Source organism: Meleagris gallopavo, chromosome 22 (genome assembly GCF_905368555.1).
Source record: "Meleagris gallopavo chromosome 22, MGAL_WU_HG_1.1, whole genome shotgun sequence".
NCBI classification, from domain to species: domain Eukaryota; kingdom Metazoa; phylum Chordata; class Aves; order Galliformes; family Phasianidae; genus Meleagris; species Meleagris gallopavo.
The window spans coordinates 14,035-41,608 of record NC_139425.1 but is presented as its reverse complement, the minus strand read 5'-3'; the positions used below and the strand labels follow the sequence as shown (position 1 = coordinate 41,608).

General features: G+C 48.2%; 1 protein-coding gene and 1 pseudogene across 5 annotated transcripts in view; one reads left to right on the top strand and one right to left on the bottom strand.

Annotated features, from left to right (window-relative positions):
* The window catches only part of L3MBTL1 (L3MBTL histone methyl-lysine binding protein 1), a 37,719-nt gene extending 25,598 nt beyond the window's left edge, over window positions 1–12,121 (top strand). For 4 of the 5 annotated variants that reach the window (XM_085241383.1, XM_085241382.1, XM_085241384.1 and 1 more), the window contains exons 14-23: window positions 764–840; window positions 1,280–1,365; window positions 1,939–2,049; window positions 2,340–2,454; window positions 2,647–2,746; window positions 3,614–3,811; window positions 4,148–4,194; window positions 5,137–5,294; window positions 6,198–6,260; window positions 7,923–12,121. In XM_085241383.1, the coding sequence (XP_085097509.1) occupies window positions 764–840; window positions 1,280–1,365; window positions 1,939–2,049; window positions 2,340–2,454; window positions 2,647–2,746; window positions 3,614–3,811; window positions 4,148–4,194; window positions 5,137–5,294; window positions 6,198–6,260; window positions 7,923–8,057 (1,090 nt within the window). In that variant the 3' untranslated portion in view covers window positions 8,058–12,121. The remainder of the gene's footprint in view (window positions 1–763; window positions 841–1,279; window positions 1,366–1,938; window positions 2,050–2,339; window positions 2,455–2,646; window positions 2,747–3,613; window positions 3,812–4,147; window positions 4,195–5,136; window positions 5,295–6,197; window positions 6,261–7,922) is intronic. The other variant, XR_014887704.1, reaches the window with a different exon arrangement.
* Window positions 12,122–12,541: 420 nt separating this feature from the next.
* On the bottom strand, window positions 12,542–16,031 carry LOC104913974 (immunoglobulin superfamily member 1-like; annotated as a pseudogene).
* Window positions 16,032–27,574: the final 11,543 nt, after the last annotated feature.

Sequence of the window (27,574 nt, the reverse complement as noted above, 5' to 3'; positions counted from 1 at the left end):
CATGGGGCTAAGGCAGGTCTGATCACAAACCATAGGCTGGCCCTGATACTCACTTGGGTGTCAGGGAGGGTTTTCTGCAATGCAGCTGAGGCAGAGGCTGGATACCTACTCTTAAAAAGAGTTCCTGGTCCTGCACGTGAGGCATTGTTTGCCTCTGTGGGTGTGAGTATGGAGGTGTCCCAGTTGAGGCTAATTTAAGCCAAGTAGCATAAATAGAGTTCTGCTTTCTTACTGATACCCTCTTATTTTGCATCCCAAGGAACTGTGGGGCTGCAGCAATTTCTGTCGGTGGCTGCTCCTTGCTGGTGTTGGGTACACAAAATAAGTACTTCGTGCTCTGATCCAAGGCAGACCTCAAGTATTCTGTGATGTACTAGGAGCTGTGACCAGGGTGTGAGCCCTGCTGTTTGCCCAGATTTGACTGCTGTGAACTCTGAAAGACATGGCATGTACCCCCCCCTACAGGGTTGCTTTTCCCTGGGCAGCTCTGACACAGCACTTCATCCAACTCGCATTCATGGCCTGCTCTTGTGAGATGGAGTACCCTACTCTAGCCCTTGCCCTGGTAGGGCCTGGAGTCCCCTTGGTCACTCAGGGCCAAAGGTGCTGTAGAAAGCCTTTGTTTCTGCAGGGGCTTTTGCTGGTGGTGTAGATCTAGACTGTCCCACTTGCTGGCCTATCCCAGGCCCTGGCAGCCTGCACAGTCTAGCAGGGGTGAGACAGGTGTCTCAGTCCTGTATAATGGTTTAGATGTATTTTCTAGGTGTGACCCCAGCAGTCCATACATTCACCCAGTCGGATGGTGTCAGGAGCATGGCAAACCCCTCACACCTCCTCAAGGTGAGTTGATAGCTGGGGAGCACAGCCTTCAGTGTCACATCACCTCAGAGACAGCTTTCTGGGATGGGATGGGATGCCTAGGGAATCAAACCCCATGGCCTGTGCTTGCCTGCAGGCCCAGGCAGTTTCCTTCAGCAAGGTTGTGGCCAAGGAGGTGGCATGTACAAGAGTCTCTTGTACATGTGTGTTCAGGTCCAGCATGATGTTTGTATCAGACCAAGTGGAAAGGTCAGGAAGACCCAAGCTATTTGTGCAGGCCCAAATGTTCCTGCTTCCCTGCACCCTGGGTTTCATGGTCCAGGACAAAATAGTAGCACATCTCAATGTCTCCTAGATTTCCATATACGTGGCACAGGCATGGTTGGTCTTTCAAGGCCTCTGGGTTACTTGCCATCTTCCTGCTGTTGTGTATCTCACCTTCTGCATCTTTCCCTTCTAGATTATCCTGACCCTGATAATTTCATCTGGGAAAAGTACTTAAAAGAAACGGGAGCATCTGCTGTCCCAGCTTGGGCCTTTAAAGTGGTGAGTGCCACATCATCTTCTCCATTATACATGGGCAGGAATTCAAGTTTTCTCTATTGTCAGGTCTTCACATTTATGAAGAGTAAAGAGATGTTATGCATCTTCTTACCACAAGCCCGGGATTCAGATCTATGCTCAAGGTTCAGAAGTGAAGGCTGTCCTAGGCAAATAGTTCAAAATGGGAAAAAATCAGAAGAATGGCCGTCACCTCTGCTAGACAGAAGCTGTGTGATGGAAAATCATTTAAGTTTGCTATATAGCTATCTCCACTTGTTTCAACAACAGCTATGTCCAGCCAAGTGCAGCTGTGCTATAGAATCCCTAAATGACTCTTGAAGGCTTTCTTCCTTTGGGCATAGCTTTTCCATCTTGTTAAAAACACAGTTCAAATCTGGGAGATCTATTCACACTCTCCTGGTAGCCAGTATTAGCAGCAGTGGCTTTTATCTGGACAGGACAGGAGGTAGGAGCGTTGGGAATACGTATGTTTCTGGGAAAGCAAAGCAGTCTGGGGGTGACAGGATCCTGAGCATGGCCCTACTCCCTGCTGACCTATACTTTTCCTTGTCCCAGCGCCCACCCCATGGCTTCCTGGTCAACATGAAGCTTGAGGCAGTGGACAGGAGGACTCCTTCCCTCATCCGAGTGGCCAGTGTGGAGGATGTGGAAGATCACAGGATAAAAGTGGGTTCTGAAGTCTTGGTGCTGAGCCTAGCTCCAGGCACTGTGCTGGCTTCTCTTACCTTTCCTAATTCACTGCCATTTGCAATGGCAAAGTATATAGAGGTCTGTGAAAGCACACAGTGCATAAGATGGCAGATGGCAAGTCCCAGTGCCTGGATCCAGGAGAGGAGCAAAATCTTGTGTTGCAGTTCATCCCTGCTCTGTTGCATGCTATCAGCTTGGAAGACTTCAGAGCTACTCCTGGAGATATACTGAGGTTTAAAGGGTGACCTCTCTACTTCTTTCCCCAGATCCACTTTGACGGCTGGAGCCATGTATATGATTTCTGGATTGATGCAGATCATCCAGACATACATCCCATAGGCTGGTGCTCAAAAACTGGTCATCCACTGCAGCCTCCTCTTAGTAAGTTCTCATACCAGGGCCCAAATGTGTCAGATCCCCACAGTCACCATCACCTGTCCACTGGCATCCATTGTGCTGGTCAAGGGTGGGCAGGGAGGAAGGGCTTCTACGAGGAAAATACTCTGGTTTGGTGCGTGCTGGGGTGTCTGGTGCTGTGTCTATGACAGTCTGTCCCCTGTTCTTCTGGTCTAGGGCCAAAGGAACCAGCTTCCTCTGCTCACTCAGGCTGCCCAACCCTGGGCTGCAAGAACATCCCTCATACCAAGAGCTCCAAGTACAGCTTTCACCACAGGTGAGCTCCTCAGCTCAGAGGGGCAGAGCTTCCCTGCCAGCTATGTGCCAGGGCCTTCCTCTGCGCCTGTCAGCAACCAGTCCTTCCTTGCACCCACCCTGTGCCTGGCTCTGTCCCTGGAGCCTGCTGCCAGCTTAACTACTGATGAGCTGATGCTTTCCTTTCTGTACCTGTCCTGTGTCCCCAGAGCTCCTGAGGATGCTCTGCAAGTTCATCTGCAAGGGCTCCTATAAGCCTTGTAGAGGATGGCCTTTATGTAGTTGTAGATGATGCTTTGAGAATGATATTCCTCCCACCCCTTCCTTTCACTGTGAGGTTGTAAGCTGGGAAGTACTGAGAAGGGATATATCCCTCAAGGCTTTGTCAGTTGTTTGCATGATCCTTTTCAGGAGAAGCCAGTGCTAGTGTGATGACAGCATGACAGGCTGTCATCAGAGCAGAGGAGCGAATATAGCAGAGAATACTTGAGAATGAGGGAGGCAAGTCTGGTTCCCAGGGGTTTATCGCTGGGCACAGTCATGGCACGTGCTTTATACTACTTTGAGGCTAATCTGGATGCCTGTGAGGAAGCACTCCTACGAACCCCACTGACCTGCTTGATCAGCATTCTGCTGACTTGCACAGGGTGGCTGTGGTGCCAGTGGACGAGACAGGACAGGTGTTCCTACCTGGAGGGACTGGACTTGCCCTATCTATGAGCCCACACAGCTGGCACGATGGCCCCAGGGAATGTGCTCAGCAAGTCTTTACTACACTTTGCTTGGCCAAGGCTATGGCTTCCAGCAGTTGGGGTCAGACAGTGGTCCCAAGCCAGTTTCACTCTTGCGTTATGCTTTGTTCAACTCTCACCTGTCCTCTGTTCTTTAGGAAGTGCCCCACGCCAGGTTGTGATGGATCAGGACATGTGACAGGAAGATTCACAGCACACTACTGCCTCTCAGGGTGCCCACTGGCAGAGAAGAACCAGGGCAGGCTTAAGGCAGACTTGTCTGACACTGAGGCCTCAACTCGGAAGAGGAACCTGATCGGCTTCCCTCAGCGGAAGAAATCTCGGCACCATGGGAGGTAGGGGCAAGCCTGGCGACCCCCACACAGCAGTGTGGGGCCACTCGGCTATACATGACATCTGTAGGATGGATGGTTGAGTTGGAGAGACTCCTTGCCTGCAGGGGAGCATGTTTGCTGACAGCTGGCATTTGTTATTGCAGCTCTATTGAGTGTCCTTTGACACCTCTCTTGTTTTTTTTTATTCACATTATGTTTCTTCGGCTGTCAACCCTTTTTGTCAGGGTCTGAGAGGTAATCCTTGCTCCTACTGTCAAGGCATTGCTCTGTGCAGTGTGGCGAAGGGCCCTTAGGCCAGTTTCAACATAGGTGAAATCAGTTTTCCTTTATCTTTAGAGGGCGACCTCCAAAGTACCGGAAGATCCAGCAGGAAGACTTCCAGAGTAAGTGCTCTCCTCTGCCATGGTGTCATTGCAGAACTGGGTTAGACTTGAGGAGCTGGGTGGTGGCTGGCAGAAGTATGTCTTTCCTTGGGTTGCTCTGTTAGTCCTTGCACAGGTCAGCACCAGGCAGAGGGCTGTGTAGACCTCAGGATGTCAAAACGAGCCATCTAACAAGGGATGCCTGTGACTCTTATCAGAGCTCTGCTAGGTCCCTCATCACTTCTCTTGATTTGTATCTGTGAATCTTTGAGTGCTTTAGGGCAAGGAATCGGGACTGTCTCTCGCTGCACATTTTTCCAGGCCCTTTGTCTTCAGCTTGGGGTGCTGTGCCTTCATCCTATCGGTGCTATACCCCAAATCCTCAGTGTGAGGTGCCACATTACTCCTGCAGAACAGAACCTGTTGTTAAACATTTTCTTGGCATTTAGCTCTGATGATTGGCATGGGACATAAGTGGCTGTAGAGTGGTAAGGCATTTTCTCCAGCCAGTACTGATTTTACCATAGGCTGGCTTAGTGTTTAGCTCATCACTGGAGCTGAATGAAAATCTCTTATTGGAAGCCATCATTGGCTCATCAGTGCAGAGACTAAGGCTTAAAGTTTTGTTATAAACCTAAAAGGAGTCGAATGATAAGGGATTTCTGGTGTGAAATTTGATTTGAAGTTTATCTCAGCATGAAGGACTGAAGAGAACAAGGCAAAGTCAGCCTGGTCTCTAAACTACCCCCACCATCCCCAGTGCCACTGTACTGAATGCCTTTGATGCAATATATCCTGTTAATTCAAAGGACAGCCACCAGCTCTTGATAATGTAACCCCACAAGAGCATCTGCTCCCAGCCCCAGATCCTTTCCTCAACAGAGTCTTCTCCAAGGCTTGTAGAATGGGACAGGATGTTCTCATGCCCCTTCTTTGTATCACACTTTGCATTTTTATTGGCAGCTATTTCTTCAGACAATATGCACCAGTCACTCTTCATGTCTGCCCTGTCTGCCCATCCTGACCGCTCTCTATCACTGTGTTGGGAGCAGCACTGCAAACTCCTACCAGGAGTGGCTGGCATCACAGCAACCACAGTAGCCAAGTGGACAATTGATGAGGTAAGGCAGTTTTGGAGTGTGTGCTGGTTCCTAACCCACTGGCAAGCCTGGGAGGACTTCAGCTGGCTGTGCAGCACCATGGTACATGTCCCTGGCACAGAACAGTAGCCTTTTCCCTGGCCTAATGAGGTGTCCCACTGGATAAACCTGGAGAGCACGGTGTGAACAGCTGTCAGTCACATGCCCTGGTGGCAGTGGCTTGGGAAGAATGTGTAGAACTACCAGATTCTTCCTTGGCTTGAACGTGATGCTAACAGGGCAGGCAGGTGAAGGACAACAGTCTTCATTTAGCATACTAGTTTTCCAAATTAGTTTTCTCTTTTCTAAATAAAGAACAAAACAACAAACAAGCAAAAAAAACTCCCATAGACTCTGCAGGTAGGGAATCGCTTCCCTCTTTCTCTGTGATGAAATATTTACCTCTGATTCATACTCATCACTTTCATTTACTTTCTTTCGTATCGGTAATGGCCTCTCTTGAAGGTTGGGTAGCTGGACCTCTGACACTGGACTGGCAGCCCCAGCACCCAGCTCTGCCTGATGTCCTCTGTATGCACCACTTCTGCCCCAGTCCCTTGTTGGGCTGGAGCTGGCTTATTGGAGATAAAGCTATTGTAGCATTTGCTGCTCTGGGGCTGGAAAGGACCAGCACCTATGCTGTTTGTTGAGCAGGCTATGTCTTGGATGGGTGCCACTAAGCAAGCTTTGAGGCAAGAATTGTTCCAGCTTACACCCTGGTCAGGAGTGGCATAGGAGAATGCTGCAACTGCAGCACTTTGCCCTACCAGGCATGTGTTAACTTAAAGGAGCCATAAAGCTGTAGAAATGAGGATGTGATCTCGTGGGGTGTCTTCAGACAGAAACATTGCTTCCATCTTGACATTTCTTTCTGTTTATTCCAAGGTCTTTAGCTTTGTTCAAACTCTGACGGGTTGTGAGGACCAAGCCAAGCTCTTCAAAGATGAGGTGAGAAGGGCTGGAGGATGAATGCAGGTAGCCCAAAGCAGCTGTTTGCCAACAGAGGATGAAGGAATTGGCCATTGGCCTTCCTTCAGTGGCTTTGCTGCTGAATGCCTAGAGCACATCCACCACCTTGCAGTGATTCCCACCCTGGGGGCGGCAGCTGCATGGCATTCCAGTGTGCAACTGTCAGCCTTTGCAGACAGTGGCATGAGGGAGATTCTGGATTCTGTCCATATCATGTTGTGCTTCCCTCTTCCCCTGGCATGAGTGAAGAAGGGTCCCTCTGAGGAGGCTGAGACTGGGGAGCAGGAGGATGGTGCTGCAACTTCATAGAATCATAGCAATTCTCAGGTTGGAAAAGATCTTAAAGATCATCAAGTCCAACCACAACCTAGCCATACTACCCTAACTGTAGCAACCCTCCACTAAATCATGTCCCTGAGCACCACATCCAAACGGTTTTTAAACACATCCAGGAATCACCAGGACTCAGCCACCTCCCTGGGCAGCCTATTCCAGTGCTTAACAACCCTTTCTGTAAAGAAGTGTTTCCTGATATCCAGCCTAAGCCTCCCCTGGTGCAATGTGAGGCCATTTCCCCTCGTCCTGTCACGTGTGAGAAGAGACCAATCCTGCTCTCACTGTAATCACCCTTCAGGTATTTGAAGAGACCAGTAAGGTCTCCCCTCAGCCTCCTCTTCCCCAGACTGAACAGCCCCAGTTCCTTCAGTCTCTCCTCATAGGCCATATTCTCCAAGCCCTTCCCCAGCCTTGCTGCCCTTCTTTGGACCTGCTCCAGCACCTCCATGTCCTTTCTGTATGGAGCTGCCCAAAACTGAACACAGCACTCAAGGTGAGGCCCCACCAGTGCTGAGAATAGGGGCAGGATGATTTTCTTAGTCCTGCTCATCACTCTATTCCTGATCCAAACCAGGATGCCATTGGCCTTCTTGGCCACCTGGGCACACTGCTGGCTCATATTCAGCCAACTGTCCATTCAGTGGCATCACTGCCTCCTGAGTGAAACTCCTAAACCCTCATACATCCATCCTTCCCTTCCTGTATCCTCTTACCAACATGTCAGTTTTATGACACTACTGTCCATTAAGGAGGTTCATCATTTTTAGATCTCACTGTGGACAGACATACATAGAAACTGATTTCTAGCATGTGCATTTCGCCCCAGGCAGGCTGATCCTGGGCACACTCAGTACAGCGTATGTCAGCTTCAAACAAAATGGCCACTGTGCTCTAAGGGTACTCAGGCAAAGTCAAAGTGGGGGAAGCCTCTGTGCATGCTGGGGTCTAGCAAGAATCAGCCTGGTGTTTGCCCAGAGCGACTTGCCTGCTAGCTGTGAAGTGCCCACTGCACTCTGGCACAGAAGCCCAGGCCAGCTGCAGTGTGAGTTCCTGGACCAGCCCCTGGATGGGTTTATCTGCATCCTTGCACTGACCCTGACCCAGATCTGGCTTATCTATCCGGGGCAGCATAGGAGCACTGTGGGTGGCTCTTGCCACGCTCCGTATGAGCAGGGGGGAGGCTGTGGCCGGCTGCCAGAAGTGAGTATGGTTGTTCACATCTCCAGAGTGCCTGCACTGTCTGTCTGTAGGACATCACAGCCTGGTTTGTCGGTGAATGCCTTAAGTCCCTGCTCTCCTCTGCAGATGATTGATGGCGAAGCATTCCTCTTGCTGACTCAGGCTGACATCGTCAAGATTATGAGCGTTAAGCTGGGCCCGGCTCTCAAGATCTACAATGCCATCCTCATGTTCAAGAATGCTGATGACACCTTAAAGTGACTTTTCTTGGCCCCACTGGGACCTTCCTTCAGCACTGGTGCTGCCAAACTGCCTGGCCAGGACAGAGACCCCCTGAGTGCCCTCAGCTTGTTGTGTCCTGCAGCATCTCCTACAGTCTGTTTCCTGTCCCCTCCCTCATTCTTTCTCCATGCCACCTTTCTGCTCCAGTGCTGGGCATGGGCTGACCACAAGCTGCAGAGACGGGGTGGATGTGGAACTGCCTTAGTACAAAAGCTGCCCCGATACCCCTCTGTGACTGCACCCATATGGGGTGTGATCAAGGATGGGGGAGCAGTGCAGAGGTTGTAACAGCTGGAGGCTGACTGTTCAGCTTAAGCCATTGAGGTAAGGGAAAGGACTGACTGACTGCATACATGCTTGAAGGCTGGTCTTTGCTCAACAACTGGGAGAGATTTTTGTTCTTTTTTTTCTCTTGTTGTGTTTCTCTCTGGGGGATTAGGTGCTCTAAAGGAGCTTCTGCTCACTTTGTTTTTTTGTCTTTTGTTCTTGTGATTCAAGGCTAGATGATAACTTTGCTTTGCCCCTCACTGTGCTGAGAAGCAGTAGCCTCGTCTCTTGCTCTTTCTGGCAAACTGTGTCCTGGCTGCAGCTCTGCCTATGACTGTCTGTGTTTTGTTCTTTACAGAGAAGCCTGGTGGAGCTAGGGCTGGGTGACTGTAGAACAAGCTCCATTTCCTCTTCTAGAAGCTGTCTTTGCCAGCATGTCTGTGGGGAAAGAGTGGTTGGTTAAATTGTTCCCCTTTCAGCAGTTAAAAAAATCCTTTGCAAGGGAGAGTCAAACCTACTTTGGTCCATGTGTTAGGAGCAAAGCCCTTTCTAGAGCTGAGGCAGCTGCAAAGGGCAAAAAATATCCGCAGGCAGAATGAGGGCTTGGTTCCAAAGGCATTCTTAGCCCAATAGTCTTAAGTCTTAAGACTAATAGTCCTGCTTAATAGTCCAGCCAAGCTGCCTTCTTCCCCATTTTGCCTTTGTGTGGTCCCTGGGTGTTCCTGTATGAAGAGCAGGATCCCTTGCTGTTCCTGGATTTCTTCCCTTCAAAACCAAAAGGAAGTTGTTTTTTTTATTATTTTTTTCCCCTCCTATATTTTTACTAATATATGATTTTTCCAGCAAGGACGCATGCACTTTGGAAATGCTCATGTAGCACTCTCCCCTGTAACAGAGCAGTGTTCTGGAAGAAGATCCTCTCTTCAGATATTCCATGTGTCCCCTGCTCCTCGGGATGAGGCCCTGAAGCACTCACATGGCACTTACTGTGGTCTGCCATCCTTATGTGTACAGCTGCTGCAGGTGTTGTTGGAGCAGCAGAGTGGCAGTGCTGTGCTGCAGGGCAGCCACATACCCCAAGGGCTCTCCATAGTCTGCAGTGATGTGACCCCTTAAGTCCCACACTCACTTTCTTTCCCATTCCCAAGAATGACACACCAGTAGCAAAATATTTTTTCCCCCTTCCCCAGTGTCCAAAGAGATGAGGTGTCTTAGCAAGTGCACCAGCAGTGTGTGGGGCAGAACTGCCTTGGGAACCACAATCACACCTGAGTCAATGTGTTCTAGGCTTCCCATGGAAATGTAGCATTTTGACTCTTTGTTACTGAATATTTGAGGTTGCATTTGACCTGCTGTTGCAATGTCTGCTGCCGGCTCTTAATGCAGTTAGTCAATGTATTTATTTATTTTGTCAGTGCTTGGGTTTGAGTAGACAGCTCTGTCATCTTTTCAAGAACTGCACCATGGTCTGCTGTGGAGAGAGGGTGTGAGTGGTAGGGGACACCTGTGTCCCACAGTGACTCCTCGAATCACTCTTGATTTGCAGTAAAGGTCCCAAAATAAATTGGTCTCTTCAGCTATTAGAGAGTTTTCCTGGGCCACTGTGTGTTGGGAAGGAGGAAGAGCAGTCCTGGGACCTTCAGCTGTGAGAGTCTTCATACAGACCACATTGAGACATTTTCAGGTGTGGTCTGGGATGGAATGGCTCCTGTTTGGCTCTTGTTACCCATGTGCAGCACTTGGTTATTAAGCTTATAGGGAAGCAACTTAGGAAAGAATCCTGTTCTCATCTACTAACTTAGGCTAAGTCGCTCCTTCACATGGGGAAGTGACTAAGCGTTGATCCTGGGTGCTAGGAGAGGAATGTCAGATCTGAAAGCAGTGTGAATGATGGACAGCCTTGTTTAACACAGGGCTGCTCTGCAGAACAGAGGTGCTGGTGAGTTCAGAAGATACCTGCTGAAGAACTACTCTGCTGTTGGGTGTAATCAAGCTGTACTCTGCCTGGGCAACAGCAAAACAGGCAGACGTGTGTGCTCCAGACTGTGCCAGCCTTTGGCATCAGCAGGAAGCTGTGCCTATGGGGTAATCCTCTCCTGGGTTCTTTTGACCTCCCTATAAGATCTGGTGGCACAGCTTGATCCTAGGTCCCTGCTGGGCTGGTACTCTGGAAGCAGCTGCCAGGAAAACCAGTGCCACTGGAAAGGTAACGTGTGGAGTGATGGTCTCTATCACTCACTTGTCTGCTGTCTTGAGTCTCCTGCTGTCTTCTGTCCATGGGCCTCCTAGGCTGACTCCTCTCAGCCCTCTGGGTACAAATCTTGTGCACTGGTTTATGTGAGAGACTCACAGGGTCTGCAGATTGTTAAGGGCTATTTGCTGTTAAAGCTTATAAGCTTTTTTTTGATTCCTCTAGAATTGGAAATCAAGCCCAAAGCATTGTGAGTGTGGGTGTGGGTGTGTGTGGATAGGTTTTTGTGGGTACTAGTGTGGAAAAATCACAGAACGACGTCCTACACTGTTGGTGTGACACCGTTTAATTGTGGTGGTCTCAGGCCATGGAGGTGGCCCAGGGTCTCCAGCAATGGATTCTTCATTATCAGAAGTTGTCACTGGTCCCAGGAGGGAATCCAGGAAGAAGAAAGTTTGCCTGCACCTCTAAATTTAGCATAATGTCTCCACAGAGCACTGTATGGGAGCCCCCTTTCAGGGAGCCTCAGGATGAAGGCAGAAGGACCAAAGTTTCTTTTCCTTATCACCAGACTAAACTCCTTGCAGGGATATTCAGTGCCATGTCTCTGAGAAGCTGGAATGGACATGGGCTGCACTGTGCCCACGGGTTCTCTGTGGTCTTCCTGAGATGTGTGACCACAGCCAAAGTTTCTAAGGTAGTGAAGGGTTTTAAAGTCAAATGTATTTTTCAGTAAAGTTTCGTTTTCCCCCTTCTCTCCCCAGAGCCATCATCCATGTTTTCTGCTTTAGCCATATGAGTTGTTCCACCACACACTTTGGCATCTTCTGGGGTGACTAGTCCACTGGTGACTCTGTATACATGGGCACAATTGGAGCCTCTTGAGAAGGTGCTTCTCCTTTATGGTAACAAGCAGCATTGTGATGGCGTGAGGCTGAGGTCTCTGTTTCTTTGAGAGCAGCCAACCTGAAGCTCAGTGAGGAGGGTGACTATGTCTGCCCTATGGAAGAACAAGTTCACTGGGAGGGTTTACGGCTTAGGATATCTGCCTCCTGCAGAGGCAAATCTGGGGACTCAAGTGCAATGAAAGGAGCTGGAGAAGAGGGAGCCATGAGATAAATGTGGCTCGACTACTACTCTTCTGTTCCTCCTCACTCCTTAACCTGTTGGGAAGGGACTGCTTGATTCATAGGAGAGGAAAATAACTGAGGGCTACAGCCTAGCTCCATCCCTGCAACCCATCTCTTCCTACTTGGGGGCAGAAAAAGGGGGAATATGTGGGAGGAGCGTGATATGACAACAAAGACTTTTTGCACTTTCATTCATTTTGCACTTGTTTTTATTTTTTATTTTTATTATATATATATTTTTTTTATATTTGCACATCCCCTTTGTGTTTTCATAACAAAAATATTTTTGTTGTAGCCAGTGAAGCTTTTCTGAAATTTGTGTCCCGACTATATGGAAGTTTAAAGGTTTTATATATATAAATTTATATCTACATAAAATAAATTTATATATATAGATCATGGTGTGATGTGTTCTGTCAGTGTTTTAAAATAATAAATGGATGTGAGCAATGGAAGTCAGCGCAACTGGAGATTACTTATTCAGCCCCACTCCCTCTCCCAGGCTCAGACCCAAACCGCTCACAGTAGGGGCGGGGGGTGCCCTCCCTCCTCTGAACAGGGGGAAATGAAGACACAGAGCACTGCTGTGGGAGCCTGTCCCAGGAGCCCACTCCCTGCCATTGGGTCCCCAGGCCAATCAGAGCTCAAAGTCCACCCTGAACCTTGCCCCATCCCACAAAGGTGACTGCTGGAGGCAGCAGGAAAAGGAAGGGATGGTTTATTTCATCATAAAGGACTTAAGGAGAAATATCCCATTACTGGTCTCAGGTGGGAGGATGCCTGTTACAGGGAGCTCTGTGTGCTGGGCACGTACTGACTGAGCCCTTCAATCTAGGTGGCTGTGGCAGCACGACCTCCCATCTGGGAGCTGTGTCTCATTCCAGTGGCAGCTGTCCTGGTGTGTTCCTTTGGCTGTTCACAGCCTCAGCTACCATCAGCCCCAGCAGGATCGTGACCTCCACCCCAAGGGCTAGGTGCACCATGTTGCTCCACGTATAATTACAGGGATGGAAAGGACAGTCACTGGAATTCCAGGGGAAAATTGGGGACCTCTAGGAGGAACCGGGGGGTCCAGAGAGTTCCCAGAGCAAAGGGTGCAACAGGTTACCCAAGGGGACAAAGGGGAGACACAAGGGGCTCCCAGGGCAAGCAGACTTGTGGATAAAGGAGCATGCTGGGGAGTCCTGGGCTAAAGAGGAATAGGTTTACAGGGAACAAAGAGGACCCCTAAGGGCTTCTGTCTGCCCCCACTTCCCACATCCCTGCTCCTGGGGAAATGCCCCTACCCACAGTCTCTGATCTGTCACCCAACCCAGTGCGTCCTGGCACTGAGGATGAAGAGGTTAATGGGAACATAGAGCTGGATCTCACCTACAACTGTCAGCCAGACGCTGCTGCTGGACTGTGATGAGATGTACCGCTGTGACCAGGGACAGTAGCTGCAGGCGTAGGTCCCACCATTGTGTCCCATCACATGGGGTAGTACAAAGGTGGCCACGTTGCTTTCTTGCTCTATAAACCCTCCCAGATCTTCTAGATAACAATCTCCCAGATCTTCCAGAAGTAATACTGGGCTCTCTGGACTCCACTGGTGCACCACAGTGTTACATTGGTCCCCAGCTGGACACAGCCTAGAGGCTTCAGGGACAGGCTGGACCTGACCAGTTTGTGATCTGTCAGGAGGGGACAAGTGAGGCACTCGGAAAGGGACAGTACATCTGCAACCACTTTCTCATTCTCATCCCAAGCTGCTCTGGGGCAGAACATCCTCTCCATGTTATTGGGGGAAGCCCCCAGCCCAAAGTCCAAGTTTTTCCAGCAACTCAGGGACTGAGGACAGCCCTTGGTGTACCTGCAGGTCCCCAAACCCAGCATGGGGTCACAGCTGTATTTCATGCTCTCACCAGAAGCTCAGCAAAGGGGCTGAGTTGTGAAAGGCTGCTGGGGTCCGATCCATTCCATGTAGTGGCAGGCATAGGCTTCCCCATCTTCTCAGGCTACCTGAGTGATGGTGAACGTTGCCATGCCCTTGACTGGCCAGGCTCTCTGCTGGATGCTGACATTCCTAGACTTGTATAGCAACATGACTGTCTGATGGCACTGACACATGCAGTGGACTGTGGCTGATGTCCCCAGAATGGCACCTTCCTGACAAGACACAGAGCTGGAGGGGCAAGAGAGCAGTGACTCTGGGCACAGGTAGCAACTCTCAGAACTGAATGAGAGCAGGCAGCCCCTCCACCTCAGCACTGAATGCTTTCCCTACATCCACCATGCAAACAGTGTGCCAGAAAGATTATAGATTACCTATAGCGACTCAGAGGAGCTGACAAGACTCAAATGCATCTGAAGGAAGCTGTAATCTTCTACTTATGCCCGTTACACCCGCTTTGTTCCTCTACCTCCTTGTTTCTAGTTCCATGGGATGTGGCTGAAGAGGGGTTCTCTCACTTTTCACTACCAGTTCCAGTGTATTGCTGACTCCAGACTAGTTGATTGGAGTTCCCTCGGTGTAGCACTGGCAGCTTTAGCAGCCCCCCTTGTTGTGATCCACCCAGGAGAGGTAGAAATCTGTGTATTCCACTGAAATTTTGAGGGCAGTTGCCTGGCCCTCCAGGGATAGGAAACAGCTTTGGAGCATTTGATGGTGCAGTGGAGCATAATGTCAGCTCCTGCAGCGACCTCATGACCGGGCAGGATAGAAAGAACAGGCTTGGGAAGACAGAACTGTGTGGGGAGAGGAGAGGACATGAGAAGTTTTGCAGGAGCCACTGGGTTTCCATAACTCTACCACCTGTCTCAGGCAGAGGTGATGGTCATCTCTACCACTCCAAGCCAGGAAAAAGGGGAAAAATCTTGCCCGTCATGTGGATGGGGAAGTGGCTGTTTGTGCCCCAGCCGCCCAACTTGAAGGGTCTTGGCACAACCACATCACATCCCTCACCTTCCAACTTTGACCTCCATGGTGTCATGCGAGTCAGCACAGTCCCATTGCCTCCATCCACATATTGGCAGCTGACTTCTGTCCATTTGGGTGGCCGTAGAGATGGAGAACTCAGCTGTGCTACCATGTAGCTCCAGGGTTCAGAACTGGTAACCATCCTTCACAGAATCACAGAATCACAGAATTGTAGGGGTTGGAAGGGACCTCTAGAGATCATCGAGACCAACCCCACTGCCAAAGCAGGTTCCCTACACCAGGTCGCACAGGTAGGCGTCCAGGCGAGACTTGAATATCTCCAGAGAAGGAGACTCCACAACCTCCCTGGGCAGCCTGTTCCAGTGCTCCGTCACCTCACCGTGAAGAAGTTCTTACGCGCATTCGTGCAAAACTTCCTATGCTGCAGCTGATGGCCGTTTCCCCTCGTCCTGTCTCCACGCACCACTGAAAAGAGCCTGGCCTCACTGCTATGGCCGCCACACCTCAGACATTTATAAACCTGGATCAGGTCCCCTCTCAGTCGTCTTTTCTCAAGGCTAAACAGACCCAGTTCACTCAGCCTTTCTTCATAGGGGAGATGCTCCAGGCCCTTCACCATCTTTGTGGCCCTCCGCTGGACTCTTTCCAAGAGATCCCTGTCTTTTTGGTACTGGGGAGCTCAGAACTGGACACAGTACTCCAGATGAGGCCTTACCAGGGCAGAGTAGAGGGGGAGGATCACCTCCCTCGACCTGCTGGACACGCTCTTCTTAATGCACCCCAGAATGCCATTGGCCTTTTTGGCCACGAGGGCACACTGCTGGCTCATGGCCAACCTGTCGTCCACCAGGTCGCCCAGGTCCCTCTCTGCAGAGCTCCTCTCCAGCATCCTTGTACAGTACTATGTTCCCACCATGGCACAGACACCTGCAAAAGACAGTGGTAGAGTTTCCCAGTGGGATCACCCAAGGCAGCAGGAAGATGGAGACTGGGGGCACCTGCAGAGACAGAGATGTTGCCAAATGGACAAGTAAGGCCCAGTTTTCCACTGCCATGTGATGAGCCTGAAGCCAGTTCCATACCCCATCTCTATACAGGGATGGGTTTTGTTCTGTGGGGCTAAGGAAGAGCCCCGGGAGATGGATTAGGGCTCAGAGATGCATCCAAATTCCCCATCCATCCACCACATAATACTTGTAGCCTTACTCTGTGCAATTAGCCAAACACCTGCAAGATAAATTGTTGTGTAATCCTCTGTGGAGTCTCTGAGCGCATTGTGACCCCCACTGGTAGTCCATACAACCAATGACACTCACAGAAGGCTAGCACACAGGTTGCAGGAAGCACGATGCTTCTCTTGTATCTTTCAACTGAAGCAGGGTTTCTCGAATGAAGATGCCGGCAGGAGACACTGAGCCTGTTCTTTTGCAGAGAGATTGCTTCATTTGAGTCCCGCCAAGAGTGTCACAGGCCACTTTCTGCTCCATGGAAAGTGTGTTTCTGAAGTGCAGGGCTGGGAAGGTCAAACTGGAACCAGAACGTCCCAGTCAACTCTCCCAGGATTGGACACCTGTGATAACCTGATTTGCTCCTGAGGCTCTTCATTTCTATTTCTTTGCTCTGCATTCTTGATGGGGAAATGACTTCTCCCAACTCTTGCGAAACAAGAGAATGTTCTGCAAGTCAGACTGGGGGAATAAATGACTCATGGTTCCTTCCAGATCTCAGTGAGAAAGCCTCAGCAAAAAAAAATAGTGTAATTAAATTGCTCTTTTTAAGACAGAGAAACAGTAATAAGTGAATCTTACTCTCCTTCAGAGACTGGGCACCACACTTTCCTGCATTATCAGTGGATGCTGAATGGATTTTCCTACAACAAGCTGCACAAATCCTGTCTGTGGGAAGGTGCTCAATAAAATTTACTTACCATTTATATTCTTTTTTTATTATTATTATGATTAGTGTGTGCCACTAAAACAGCTATTTTATTAATCTTTTGATTTTGGGCCTGGTTTTACCAATAGATGCAAAAACATTTATCAAGTTCAAAAGAGTAAACTTGTTTTTACTGTTCAAGATGATACAAAAAATAAGCAATAGACTAGAAATAAGGCAATGACATTACTATACAGCAAAAGTCATAATGATTAACAGAGAGCAATGGCCCTAATACTTTACCATCATCCAGCTCTGCAATTGCTGAGGAGCCCTGGTTACCGCAAGGATTTGGTGAGTCTTTCCTGGTAACTGGGAGGTCTTACATGACGTGTCCATCCATAGGTGAGGTCTCCAGTATTGCTGTAAGAGGGTCCAGCTTTTATACTGCTGAATAAACAAGCTTACCTAACTTCAAGGGTGGAAACATCTGGTTTCATTCTCCTTTTGGATTCCACCCCAAGCCTGGTCAAGGGAGGAACCAAGGGAGTTTGTGTACTTGGCCTTGATATCATGCTTCTAAACAAGTAAAAATTAGTACATTCATATAATGTTTTATCTAAGTTGTACATCCTGCTAATGAGACAGTTTATCTAAGCTACATATTTTGCTAATAATCAAATACTAATGTCATATAATGCTTTGTTGAGAAGTTCACCTAGAGGCCAGCGTTGGCTCAGGGCCCATTGTTCAGGCCTTAGCACTCCAGGTCTGTCTCACTGAAGTCAAGGAAGATCTCTGCACCATATAATGCCCCTATAGTGATTTAACACTGGTAGGAAGCTGAGCACCACTCTCTCTCCCAGTACTCAGAGCTAATAACAACTGGAGCAATGACAGTTAAAAAGAGAAGTAAAAATACCCTCCTCTATCTGAATGGCACAGTGGGATTGGGAAAGGAGGTTGTGGTCAGTCCAGTACATTTATCTCTGCCAACTGTTCACTGTCAGTCTTCCTCCGCTTTGGTGTGGAGTCTCTTCCAGTGAGATGCAATCCTTCCTGAACTGATTCTGTGTGGTCCCTGTGCAAGCTGCGGTCCTTTGAAAACTGCCCCAATATGGGTCCATACCACAGGGTTCATACTTCCAAGGCAGACTACTTCAGAGCAGGTCCCCACGGGCTGCAGCTCCGGCCCAGGCCCTGCTCCTGGGGGGCTCCGTGGGCTGCACCTTCTTCAGTCCACATCCACTGCTGCACCACAGGTTCCTCCATGGCTGCAAGAGCAGATCTGCTCCGTGTGGTGCCTCTCCTGGGCTGCAGGGAGCTGCTGCTCTGTACTCCTTCTGCACTGACCTTGGTGGCTGTAGGGCTGCTTCCCTCTCATGTCTCACTCCTCGCTCCCAGCTGCTATTGTGAAGCATTTTTTTCCCTTCTTACATCTGCTCTCACAGGGGCACTCGGCACTACTCATGGCTCAGGTCTGGCCAGCACCAGGTTCCTTTTGGAGCTGTCAGGAGCTGGTTCTGATCTGAGATGAGGCAGCTGCTGGGCTCTGCTCACAGAGGCCACCCTTGCAGTCCCCTGCTACCAAAACCTTGCCACATAAACCCAATACAATTCCCCCTCTGAGCAGAACATACAGTGCAGTCTACAGAACCTCAGGAATCATTTTAGAAGAGCAGGAGCAGATACCTGGAAAAGCTCAACTGGATATCAAGCCTACACAGAGATGGGGGGAGCTGATGCACCATGTCTAAGGTAGGTTTCCTCCCAGTGAGCCGGAAAGCTGAGTAGGAATTGCTTCAGTGCCCCAGCCTTGAGAATATTAAGAGGTGCATAGGGAAATGAGAAGCTGGACTTTCTCCCCTTTCTTAAAAATGGGAGCGATGTTCCCCTTTTTCCAGTCAACAGGGATTTCACCTGCCAGCCACCATTTGATGGAGAATGGCTTAGCAACCACATCAGCCAGCTCCCCTAGGGCCATGGAATGCATGTCGTCTTGCCCCATTGACTTGTACACATTCAGTCTCACGAGGTGGTCTTTGACTTACTCTGCTGTTACAGTGGGGGGGGATTTTGCTCCCACAGTTCCCGCCAAGAAGTTAAGAGATGTGAGGTTCAGGGATGTGAGAGGCATGAGAATCCTGACTGCCAGTGAAGACTGAGGCAAAAAACTCCATGAATACCACAGCCTTCTCCATGTCTGTTGTAGCCAGTTCTCCCTTCACAGTTATCATAGAGGGCATGCTCTCCTTGGCCTGTCTCTTCTGACCAAAGTACCTACAGAATCCCTTCTTGTTTTTTACATCCCAAGTAAAGGGCAGTTCCATCTGTGCTTTGGTTTCATTATTCCACCCCTGCACATCCATATGGAATCCCTGTATTCTTTCTGGACTACGTGTTTTTGTTTCCATTGTCTATACCTGTCGTTCTTATCCCACAGTTTGACCAGCGGCCAAGCTACGTTGGTTTCCTGCCTCCTCTGCTTGTTTTCCTCTACTGAGGAACACAGAGCTCTTGCACTCTCAGAAAGGCATCCTTAAAGAGTAGCCAGCTTTGTTCCACTCCGTTGTCACTAAGACACAGCTTCCCAGGGGATCTCACCCAGTAATCCTTTAAATAGCCTGAAGTGTGCTCTCCTAACTTTGCTTTTTGCCAGGCCTACCCTTATCAAGATTACATTCTACTAGGGCATGTTCACTACTGCCCAGGGTGCCTCTAGTCTTAACTTCTTTCATTAGCTCCTCTAAGTTGGTGAGCACCAGGTCCAGAAATGCTTCACCTCTGGTTGACATGTCTAATACCTGGACCAGGAAGTTATCCTCAACACACTCAAGGAGTCTTCAAGACTGCTTGCAGCCTGCTGTATTGTTTTCCAGTAGACATTTGGGTAATTGAAAGCCCCTATCAAGATGAGAGCCTGTGAGAGTGACACTTCCTGCAGTTGAAGCAAGAAGGCTTCATCCACAGAATTCCTCCTAATCAGCCTGCCTGTAGTAGACCACAACCACTAGATGTCTTTTATTGGTTCAGTCCTTTATTTTCACCCACCAGCTCTCAACATGATCCTGACTGTTTCTCAGAGGCAGCTCTTTGTCCTTTATCCACCTGTTGACCTGGACAGGCTGGAGAGCGGGGCAGTAAGAAACCGGATGAGGTTCAACAAAAGCAAGTGTAGGGTCTTACACCTAGGGAGGAATAATTGCATGCATCAATACAGGCTGGGGGATGAGCTGCTGGAGACGAGCTCTGCAGAGAGGGACCTGGGCGTCCTGGTGGATGACAGGTTGGCCATGAGCCAGCAGTGTGCCCTCGTGGCCAAAAAGGCCAATGGCATTCTGGGGTGCATTAAGAAGAGCGTGTCCAGCAGGTCGAGGGAGGTGATCCTCCCCCTCTACTGTGCCCTGGTAAGGCCTCATCTGGAGTACTGTGTCCAGTTCTGGGCTCCCCAGTTCAAAAAGACAGGGATCTCTTGGAAAGAGTCCAGCGGAGGGCCACAAAGATGGTGAAGGGCCTGGAGCATCTCCCCTATGAAGAAAGGCTGAGTGAACTGGGTCTGTTTAGCCTTGAGAAAAGACGACTGAGAGGGGACCTGATCCAGGTTTATAAATATCTGAGGTGTGGCGGCCATAGCGGTGAGGCCAGTCTCTTTTCAGTGGTACGTGGAGACAGGACGAGGGGAAACGGCCATCAGCTGCAGCACAGGAAGTTTCGCACGAATGTGCGTAAGAACTTCTTCACGGTGAGGTGACGGAGCACTGGAACAGGCTGCCCAGGGAGGTTGTGGAGTCTCCTTCTCTGGAGATATTCAAGTCTCGCCTGGACGCCTACCTGTGCGACCTGGTGTAGGGAACCTGCTTTGGCAGTGGGGTTGGTCTCGATGATCTCTAGAGGTCCCTTCCAACCCCTACAATTCTGTAATTCTGTGATTCTCTTAACATAGAAGGCAAATGCCCCACACTTCTTTCCCTGCCTATCTCTTCTGTAAAGCTTGCAGCCCTCAATCATCATACTCAGTCACTGAATCATCCCACCACATCTCTGTGATTGCAATTAGGTCATATGATTCTAATTGTGTCATGGCTTCCAGCTCTTCCTGCTTATTACTCAGGCTGCATTCTTTGGGGTAGAGACTAATAGCTGGGTTATTGGCAATGTTATGTTCTTTGAGGTGTCCTCATGAGATCCTTTGGGACAATTAAGAGATCTTTCCCCACTGTTTCTTAAAGTGAGAGTTCCCCAGCACTTCTCTGTCACATAGAAAAAAATTCAGTTCCCCTGTTGTTAGAAATAGCCAAATAATTTATCAGAACTGTATCTCTGGTAAAAGCAGATTTTATTCACAATTGCAATCCTATAAACAGGAGCGTGGCTGCAGAGACAGTATTACATCTTTTATGGTCTATTACCCAACCCTTATATTTTTCTCCCCTGATTCCTTCCATACTTCAGGTTCACAAATCTTCTTAATGCTCAACTAAAGATACAAATATTGGCTAAATATAAATTTTTGCTAGCTAAGCATATATTGCTAATTATTTAACTTCTAACATTTGCTCACTCAATGAGTGAACCATTATTTCTGGACATCTGCTCATCCTTGGATACAGACAAGTTTGGAAGGAGGACAGAGGGAAGTATCGTGAGGCCTGCCTGTTGCATGCCAACCTACCCACAGAGTGAGACAATCCGGCCTTGTGTGGAGGGCCTGGTTTAGGGTTTCTTATCCAAACAGAATAGCCTTACAACATCCCTTCTAGTCCATAATACTATACCCATATACTATTTGCAACTATTACAGTTTTACAAGTGAGAATTAATCACATAATTCAACAATATTTCTAAAATATGTTACTGAAATACACAGTATTTCAACTTTTTCAAACCAGCTATTTCTAAGGGCAAATTACAAAATACACTGTGCTGTACTTCTTCAGGTCAATTCTCTTTTTTGATATCTAATGCAGAAATATCATTCCATTCCTACACTGTCAAATCTAGTTTAAAGCTCTAATCATCAGTCCAGTCAACTTGTGTCCAGGAACTGTTTTGCCCCTGGTCCTGCTAAGTTGCATTTCATCAGATGCCCACATACCTGGTCTCCTCAAAGGTCTTCCCAAGATCATGAAACCATCCATGCAGCCAGCCATTTACCTGACCTGTTCTCCTTCCTTCCAGGTCCCAGTCACCATTCGGAAGGCCAGAGCAGAACACTACTTGCACTGCCTATCTCCCCAGTCTCTTTCTAAGGCATGCAAAGTCTCTTAATATTCTGCAGTTTCTGTGTTGCCACTTCTGAGACCCAAGCCAATTCAATGCCCCTCAGGGGGGAGTCCTCAGTCACTAAGACTCTTGGCCCTTTTTTGTTGGTTCCAGTTTTGATGTAATTCTGTTCCCCCAAAAAATCCAGTCCAAACTCCTTAAAACCAATTTTGTGATATCAAGATAAGGCATTCTTTATTGTGGTGTCAGATGCACTGAGCACCACTCCATGTAACATGCATGCCCAGGAGCTAAAGCAGATATATTATATACATTCATGTGTGAATATTCATACAATTTCCACAAAGTTCCACGGACTATCAGGGCAAAAGATATGCATTAGGTAAGTCAGATCTCATATTTTGTCAAGAAATTGATTGCACAAATTCAGCTAAGTTTCTAATTATCACATCCACCTTGTTACAGTGCTTATATTAATCAACACTAGCAGAGTATAGTGCATCTCCCCACCACTTGTGGAATGTTGAGATTCTGCTTTTAGGCTCCAGATGTCTTAATATCTCAGAAAAACAACCTTCCCTAGACAGAATGTCAGTTTGCTGGAAACTGTGAATTAATTGCTGAAGGAATGCAATTCAATATCATTAAAAAATCATATAAGACAAACATCATAGAAGCTGTAAATTTCCCTTTGTGTGATTAAAGGTATCAGTTCCTTGGCTGGCCCTGCTTAATGTGTTTCTTATTTCCTGGATTCTGACTGCTATCCATACCCTTTCCTTCTTCCAGCCCCAGGGCCTTGTATCTGGGGTAGGAGTGGGGAAGGAGATGTTTCTGAGCAGAAACTGTTGTGACCTTCTTCCTCAAGGAAGGAAGCTGGCTTCTCTTCTTACATACCCTTCTCTGATTCTCTGTTGCTTCTCATCCCGCAGCCTGGACATCTGCTCAACAAGTTATTTTCATAGGGCTTCCCTACTTGATACTCCTCTCTTCCCTCAGGCTCTTGAGGGACTTCCAGATTCCAGAGTTCACCACAGCCAAAGGAGTGGACAGCTCAGTCATTACAAGGGAGATCCATCTGGGCACACAAGTCAGCCCTGATGGGCTGTGGGCATTCCATCTGCGTTGCTGCCTCAGTGGGCAGTCATCCTGTCTGCTCCAGGGCTGCACCCTGGTGTTCCCGGACAAGAAGTGACTTGTGGAACAAACTCTACAACCACAAAGCAGTTATAAAGCAGGTGTGTTTATTCGGTGCTGGGTGCAGGGGGATAACTCCTTCCTAGCCTGCACACCAAAAGCAGATAAACATCTTTATTTATAGAAAGAATACAAGCATATTCATGCTATTTCTAAGACAAGAAGTAGTTATTACAATTAATTCTAGGAATTCATTACAATATTCCACGCCCCAAACTCCACTCCTAACTAATACTTCTACACGTGCATGGTGCCACCTGGTGGTCGCTCCGGTGATCGTGGGGGTGGAGGCTGTACGTCATCCTTGAGTGTACTTCTGACCCTGGTGTAGTTTGAGGAAGTATTTCAGCTTCTGGTTCAGTCTCTAGGATGGTTTCAAGGATGTGGCTCCTTGGACCAATCAGCAGGATCCTTGGGTTACATGCTCATGCTGACAAGTGAAATGTGCTCATAGCACATGGCCATGCAGGAGCTGCTTCTGCTCTTGTTGAGGTGCTGAGCAGACACCAACTCACCCTTCTACAGTCTGTGTGCGGGGAGCTTGCAATTCCTGTGTGCCATGCAGACCCCTATGACACTTCTCATGTGTGGCTTTTTTTTTTTTTCTTCTCTTCCAGCTCAGCCCTCAGAAGGATGCTGTCTGTGGTACTGTGTCTAGCTAGTTAAGGAAAAAATCCTTAGGCAAACAATCCTAGCCCCAGTTTGTGCAGAGCTGCACAACATGACCCAGAGGCACAAGCATGCAAGTCTGTGTGTGTGCCCGACAGCTGTAGAGAGTATAGCAGAGATGCAAGCAAAGGAAATCCATGTACAAGGCTGCAACTGATACTAGTGATGAGGCTGCTGAGTAGATCCACTCCCAGCAGTGACACCTCTCATTGCCCTGCTACTTGTGCTATCAGAGCGCTCTGATCTAATGAATCTGTTGCTTTGTACAAGAGTCCCCAGCCACCAGTACAGGGATAGTGACTTGGTAAAACACTAATGTATAATCAATGAATATACAGATGTTATAATTATGAAATAAACAGGAGAGTTCGGCTAAGCAACTTATTATACCAAAAAGAGAATAGATAGAGTGCTTACCCTTGTCCTGGGCTCACTGTAAAACTCAAAAAAGGAATCTCCAGAAAAAGAACCAACTGCAGCGGCAGTCAGCTCTTCAGTGGCTCTAGGAGAGGTGCAGCCAGGCTCCACCCCTTCCTGCAGCACAGGTGAATTGCCTTCACCTGTGCTCCTGTGGCTGACTCACTGCTCACCTCAGGTGATCAATCAGAGGTTGAGGCCGTGATTCTGCAGCCCCATACACCTGAGTAATAGGCTATCATATTATAATAGACCGAATGAAATGGTTGTTTGTGGGATGCTGATTGTATTGGCAAATTCTAATGAGAATTAATGCTCATATTCAGCATTTTCCTGGTCTCAGTATAGCAGTTCTTTTCATGATTCATCTCAGCACTTCTTGAGCATCCATCCTATCAATATTCATACTGAAGGAATTAGCAGGAATTTTATAAAGAAACTTCCTTAGGCATTGAGCTAATAAACATTGATCACCTGCAAGTGGCTTTCTGAGAAATAGCAATTATAATGCTGGTGTTATGTAACTAATTTTTCTATGGTTGTTTTATTCCTGATTTGCCTACAATAGGCAGGACTTGCACCTCCGTGAGTTTATAGTGCATTTGGAAACATACATTACATACATTAATTACATATATACATTTTGGATATGGACTTGTATTACTCACTTTCACCACTCAGTATTCAGAGAAACTGGTGAGATCTAGAAGCTCATTGGGGCTTTGATTGTTTTTTTGTTACAATAATGTCTGGGTTCTCATTCTGCTCCCATGTAGTTATGATGGCAGTGCAGTGTTTGGGAATCATGCAGCCAGCTGACTTGGTTTTCTTGTTCTGGGTTTCGTTGCATGGTGGTCATGTTTTGCAGAAGTAGATTACGCTTGATTACTGACTTCTGGATAGAAACGTGTACGATGTGCTTGTTACCTTCAAGTAATCAGCAGTCTTCATTAGGCAGGAGGTGAAAGAAACGAGCTTTGGTTGTGTGTTGGTCACTGTCAGTGAATGGCCCTGCAGCCCACCCAGCGTGCCTTTTGCAGCTGAGCTTGTTGTCAAGGTGTGCAAAAAGAGCTGAGTTGGGTGCTAAGCTGTAAATGCAGCTGCATGTTTCAAATGGGGCCTTGTGCTGCATCTCGCTGTTGATTGTAAATATTGGCCTAAGGCAGTACAAGTCAGGGTGCTGCTTCTCCTTCAGCACATTAAGGTTACTGTTATAGATCACCAAGGGCAACATCAAGATGAAGCTTTGCTTTAGCAAGTTGCAGAGATGGCATGAGGTTTGTAAAGCTAGGTTTATTTATGCTGATGTGTTCTAAAGAAATAATCTTGTACTGTTGTGAATTTTGTAGTATACTACAGATTGCTCTGTAATACAAGTTTTTCTATTCTATTAGTGTTATTCCAAATCAAGTGTGCTTTTCACTTTCAGTTTGGAGGAGGGGAATTATTGCTCCTGTTTGTACTTCTAGTATTTGAGTTTTCTTTTGTGATGTGTTCTTTCAAATTGTATTGTGTAGGGCTCTCTATCCTGAGACAAAACCAATGCCAAACACCTGAGTAACTCAGCAGGAACCACGGGAGATTGCAGTGCCTTCAGCGATGGAGCAGCGCAGGATGTTGGGCTCAGATCCTAAAGCAAACCTGTGTGAATGGAATGTGAGCTCGTAAGTGCTGTGCACTGCTGATAGCTTTTAAAGCTGTGTGCGTAAAGACTGCTTAAGGGACTGTACAGCACATCCATCTGCTGCGTCAGGACAGGAGAGAAACTGCAGCTGTCTCCTCTGTCAGTCTGAACTCCGAAATGCTGAGGTGTGAGGACAGCTGTCCTTAACCGCTTTGAGAAAAATGTTGTGCAAGTTGTAGGGCATTTTTGAGTTACATTTTCACCTTGGCCTATGCAGCTGAGTTCAGGTGTTGTTCAGATTCTGATGATATATTTAAAAGGGAATGTTCTTAAGAAGAACTAGCATGAAAAACACAGGAGGAAAAGAACATAATTGCTGCAGATAGTGTCCTAATTTTAGATTGTTCTCGAGCGGGGAAGCACGACAGCACTCAATATGAGTGACCAAGCTTCACTTTATTGTTGCACACATAGGGTTTATGTAGGTTTCCAATACACCTGTGTTCGCTTACTATTGGTGCACAACGTTGGCTGCCAGGTGGGCTGCTCAGCCTTAACCAATGCTCAGTCACCATTCACCCCTGTGCTGCTAAGCCAGTTTACTTGTCAGCCCCCCCACATCCACAGAGCACAGCTGCAGATGTGGGCCCGCTGTTTACATGCTGCCCCAAGGACGTTGTGACTCCTATCTAACTCCTAGTATTTTCTCATGGTATGCACTCTGTGCCGCTGCACCAACTATGCTTGTACATATTCTCATGGCTGCCCTGCTCTTGCAGCCATTCCCCAACACATAATGAAGTTAATCTAGCTATATGTTTCTTAGGGTGTCTCTCAGATTGTTTGCTTCAGTTACAAAAAATAGGTGTAGGGATTGATGTAGGGATTGGCTGATGTAATTATTATACTGAAGTAGGAAAAAAAGGACACTCACCCTATCCTGGGCTCACAAAATAGACTCCAGTGGAGAGCTACCTGGACATCGTCCAGGCATGCTGGGATTGTGATGCTTGCTCCAAGATGAGATTGAGACCGTTGCCCGAAACAACAGCCCGTCTTGTGAGAGGACACTCTAACATCCTCTCCAGCGATGGCAGGTCGATTACACTGGGCCCCTTCCTCGGTCTGAGGGGGCGAGATATGCCCTGACCTGCGTTGACACTGCAAGTGGGCTACTGCAGGCCTATCCAGTGCTGAAAGCAAACCAGGCATATACTATCAAGGCACTCACAAAACTGATGTCTGCCTACAGACACCTCAAGTCATTGAGAGCGACCAAGGAACTCATTTTACTGGTGCAATGATACAACGCTGGGCAGAAGAAAATAACATTGAATGGCAATTCCACCTGCTGTATAATCCAACCAGGGCAGGCCTCATAGAACATTATAACGGTACTCTTAAGGCTGCCCTGAAAACAGACTCCCAGTCCCTGCAGGGGTGGACAAAAAGACTGTATGAAACCTTGTGGGACCTGAATGAAAGACCCCAAGATGGTAGACCCAGTGCCCTGAGAATGTTGCAGATAACATGGGCCACCCCGCTTAGGATCCAAATTACAGGCACTGATCATCAGGTAAGACCCCTGATTGGTAATGAAGATAATCTTCTGCTCCCTGCCCCTGAGAATTTAGATCCTGGCACCCATAGAATAAAATGGCCTTGGGAGGTGCAGGTAGGACCCAGGTGGTGTGGCCTACTTGCACCTTGGGGGAGACGGTTGGAGGTGGGAGGCTCAGTAGTCCCTCCAGTAATAGGTACATGGCCTACTGACATTGTGGTCAACACTGTGATTTTCATTGCTAAGGGGACTCCCATCATGTCCCTGTGGCAGATCAGGACACTCCTTTGGTGCCTGATATTATTATGCAGACATCCGGCCAGAAGGTGTGGTACAGGCGGCCAGGACGTGCCCCAGTACAAGCAGAAGTGTTGACCCAGGACAGAAATACGGCCTGTATGTTGCCCTGGAGGGCAGACCTT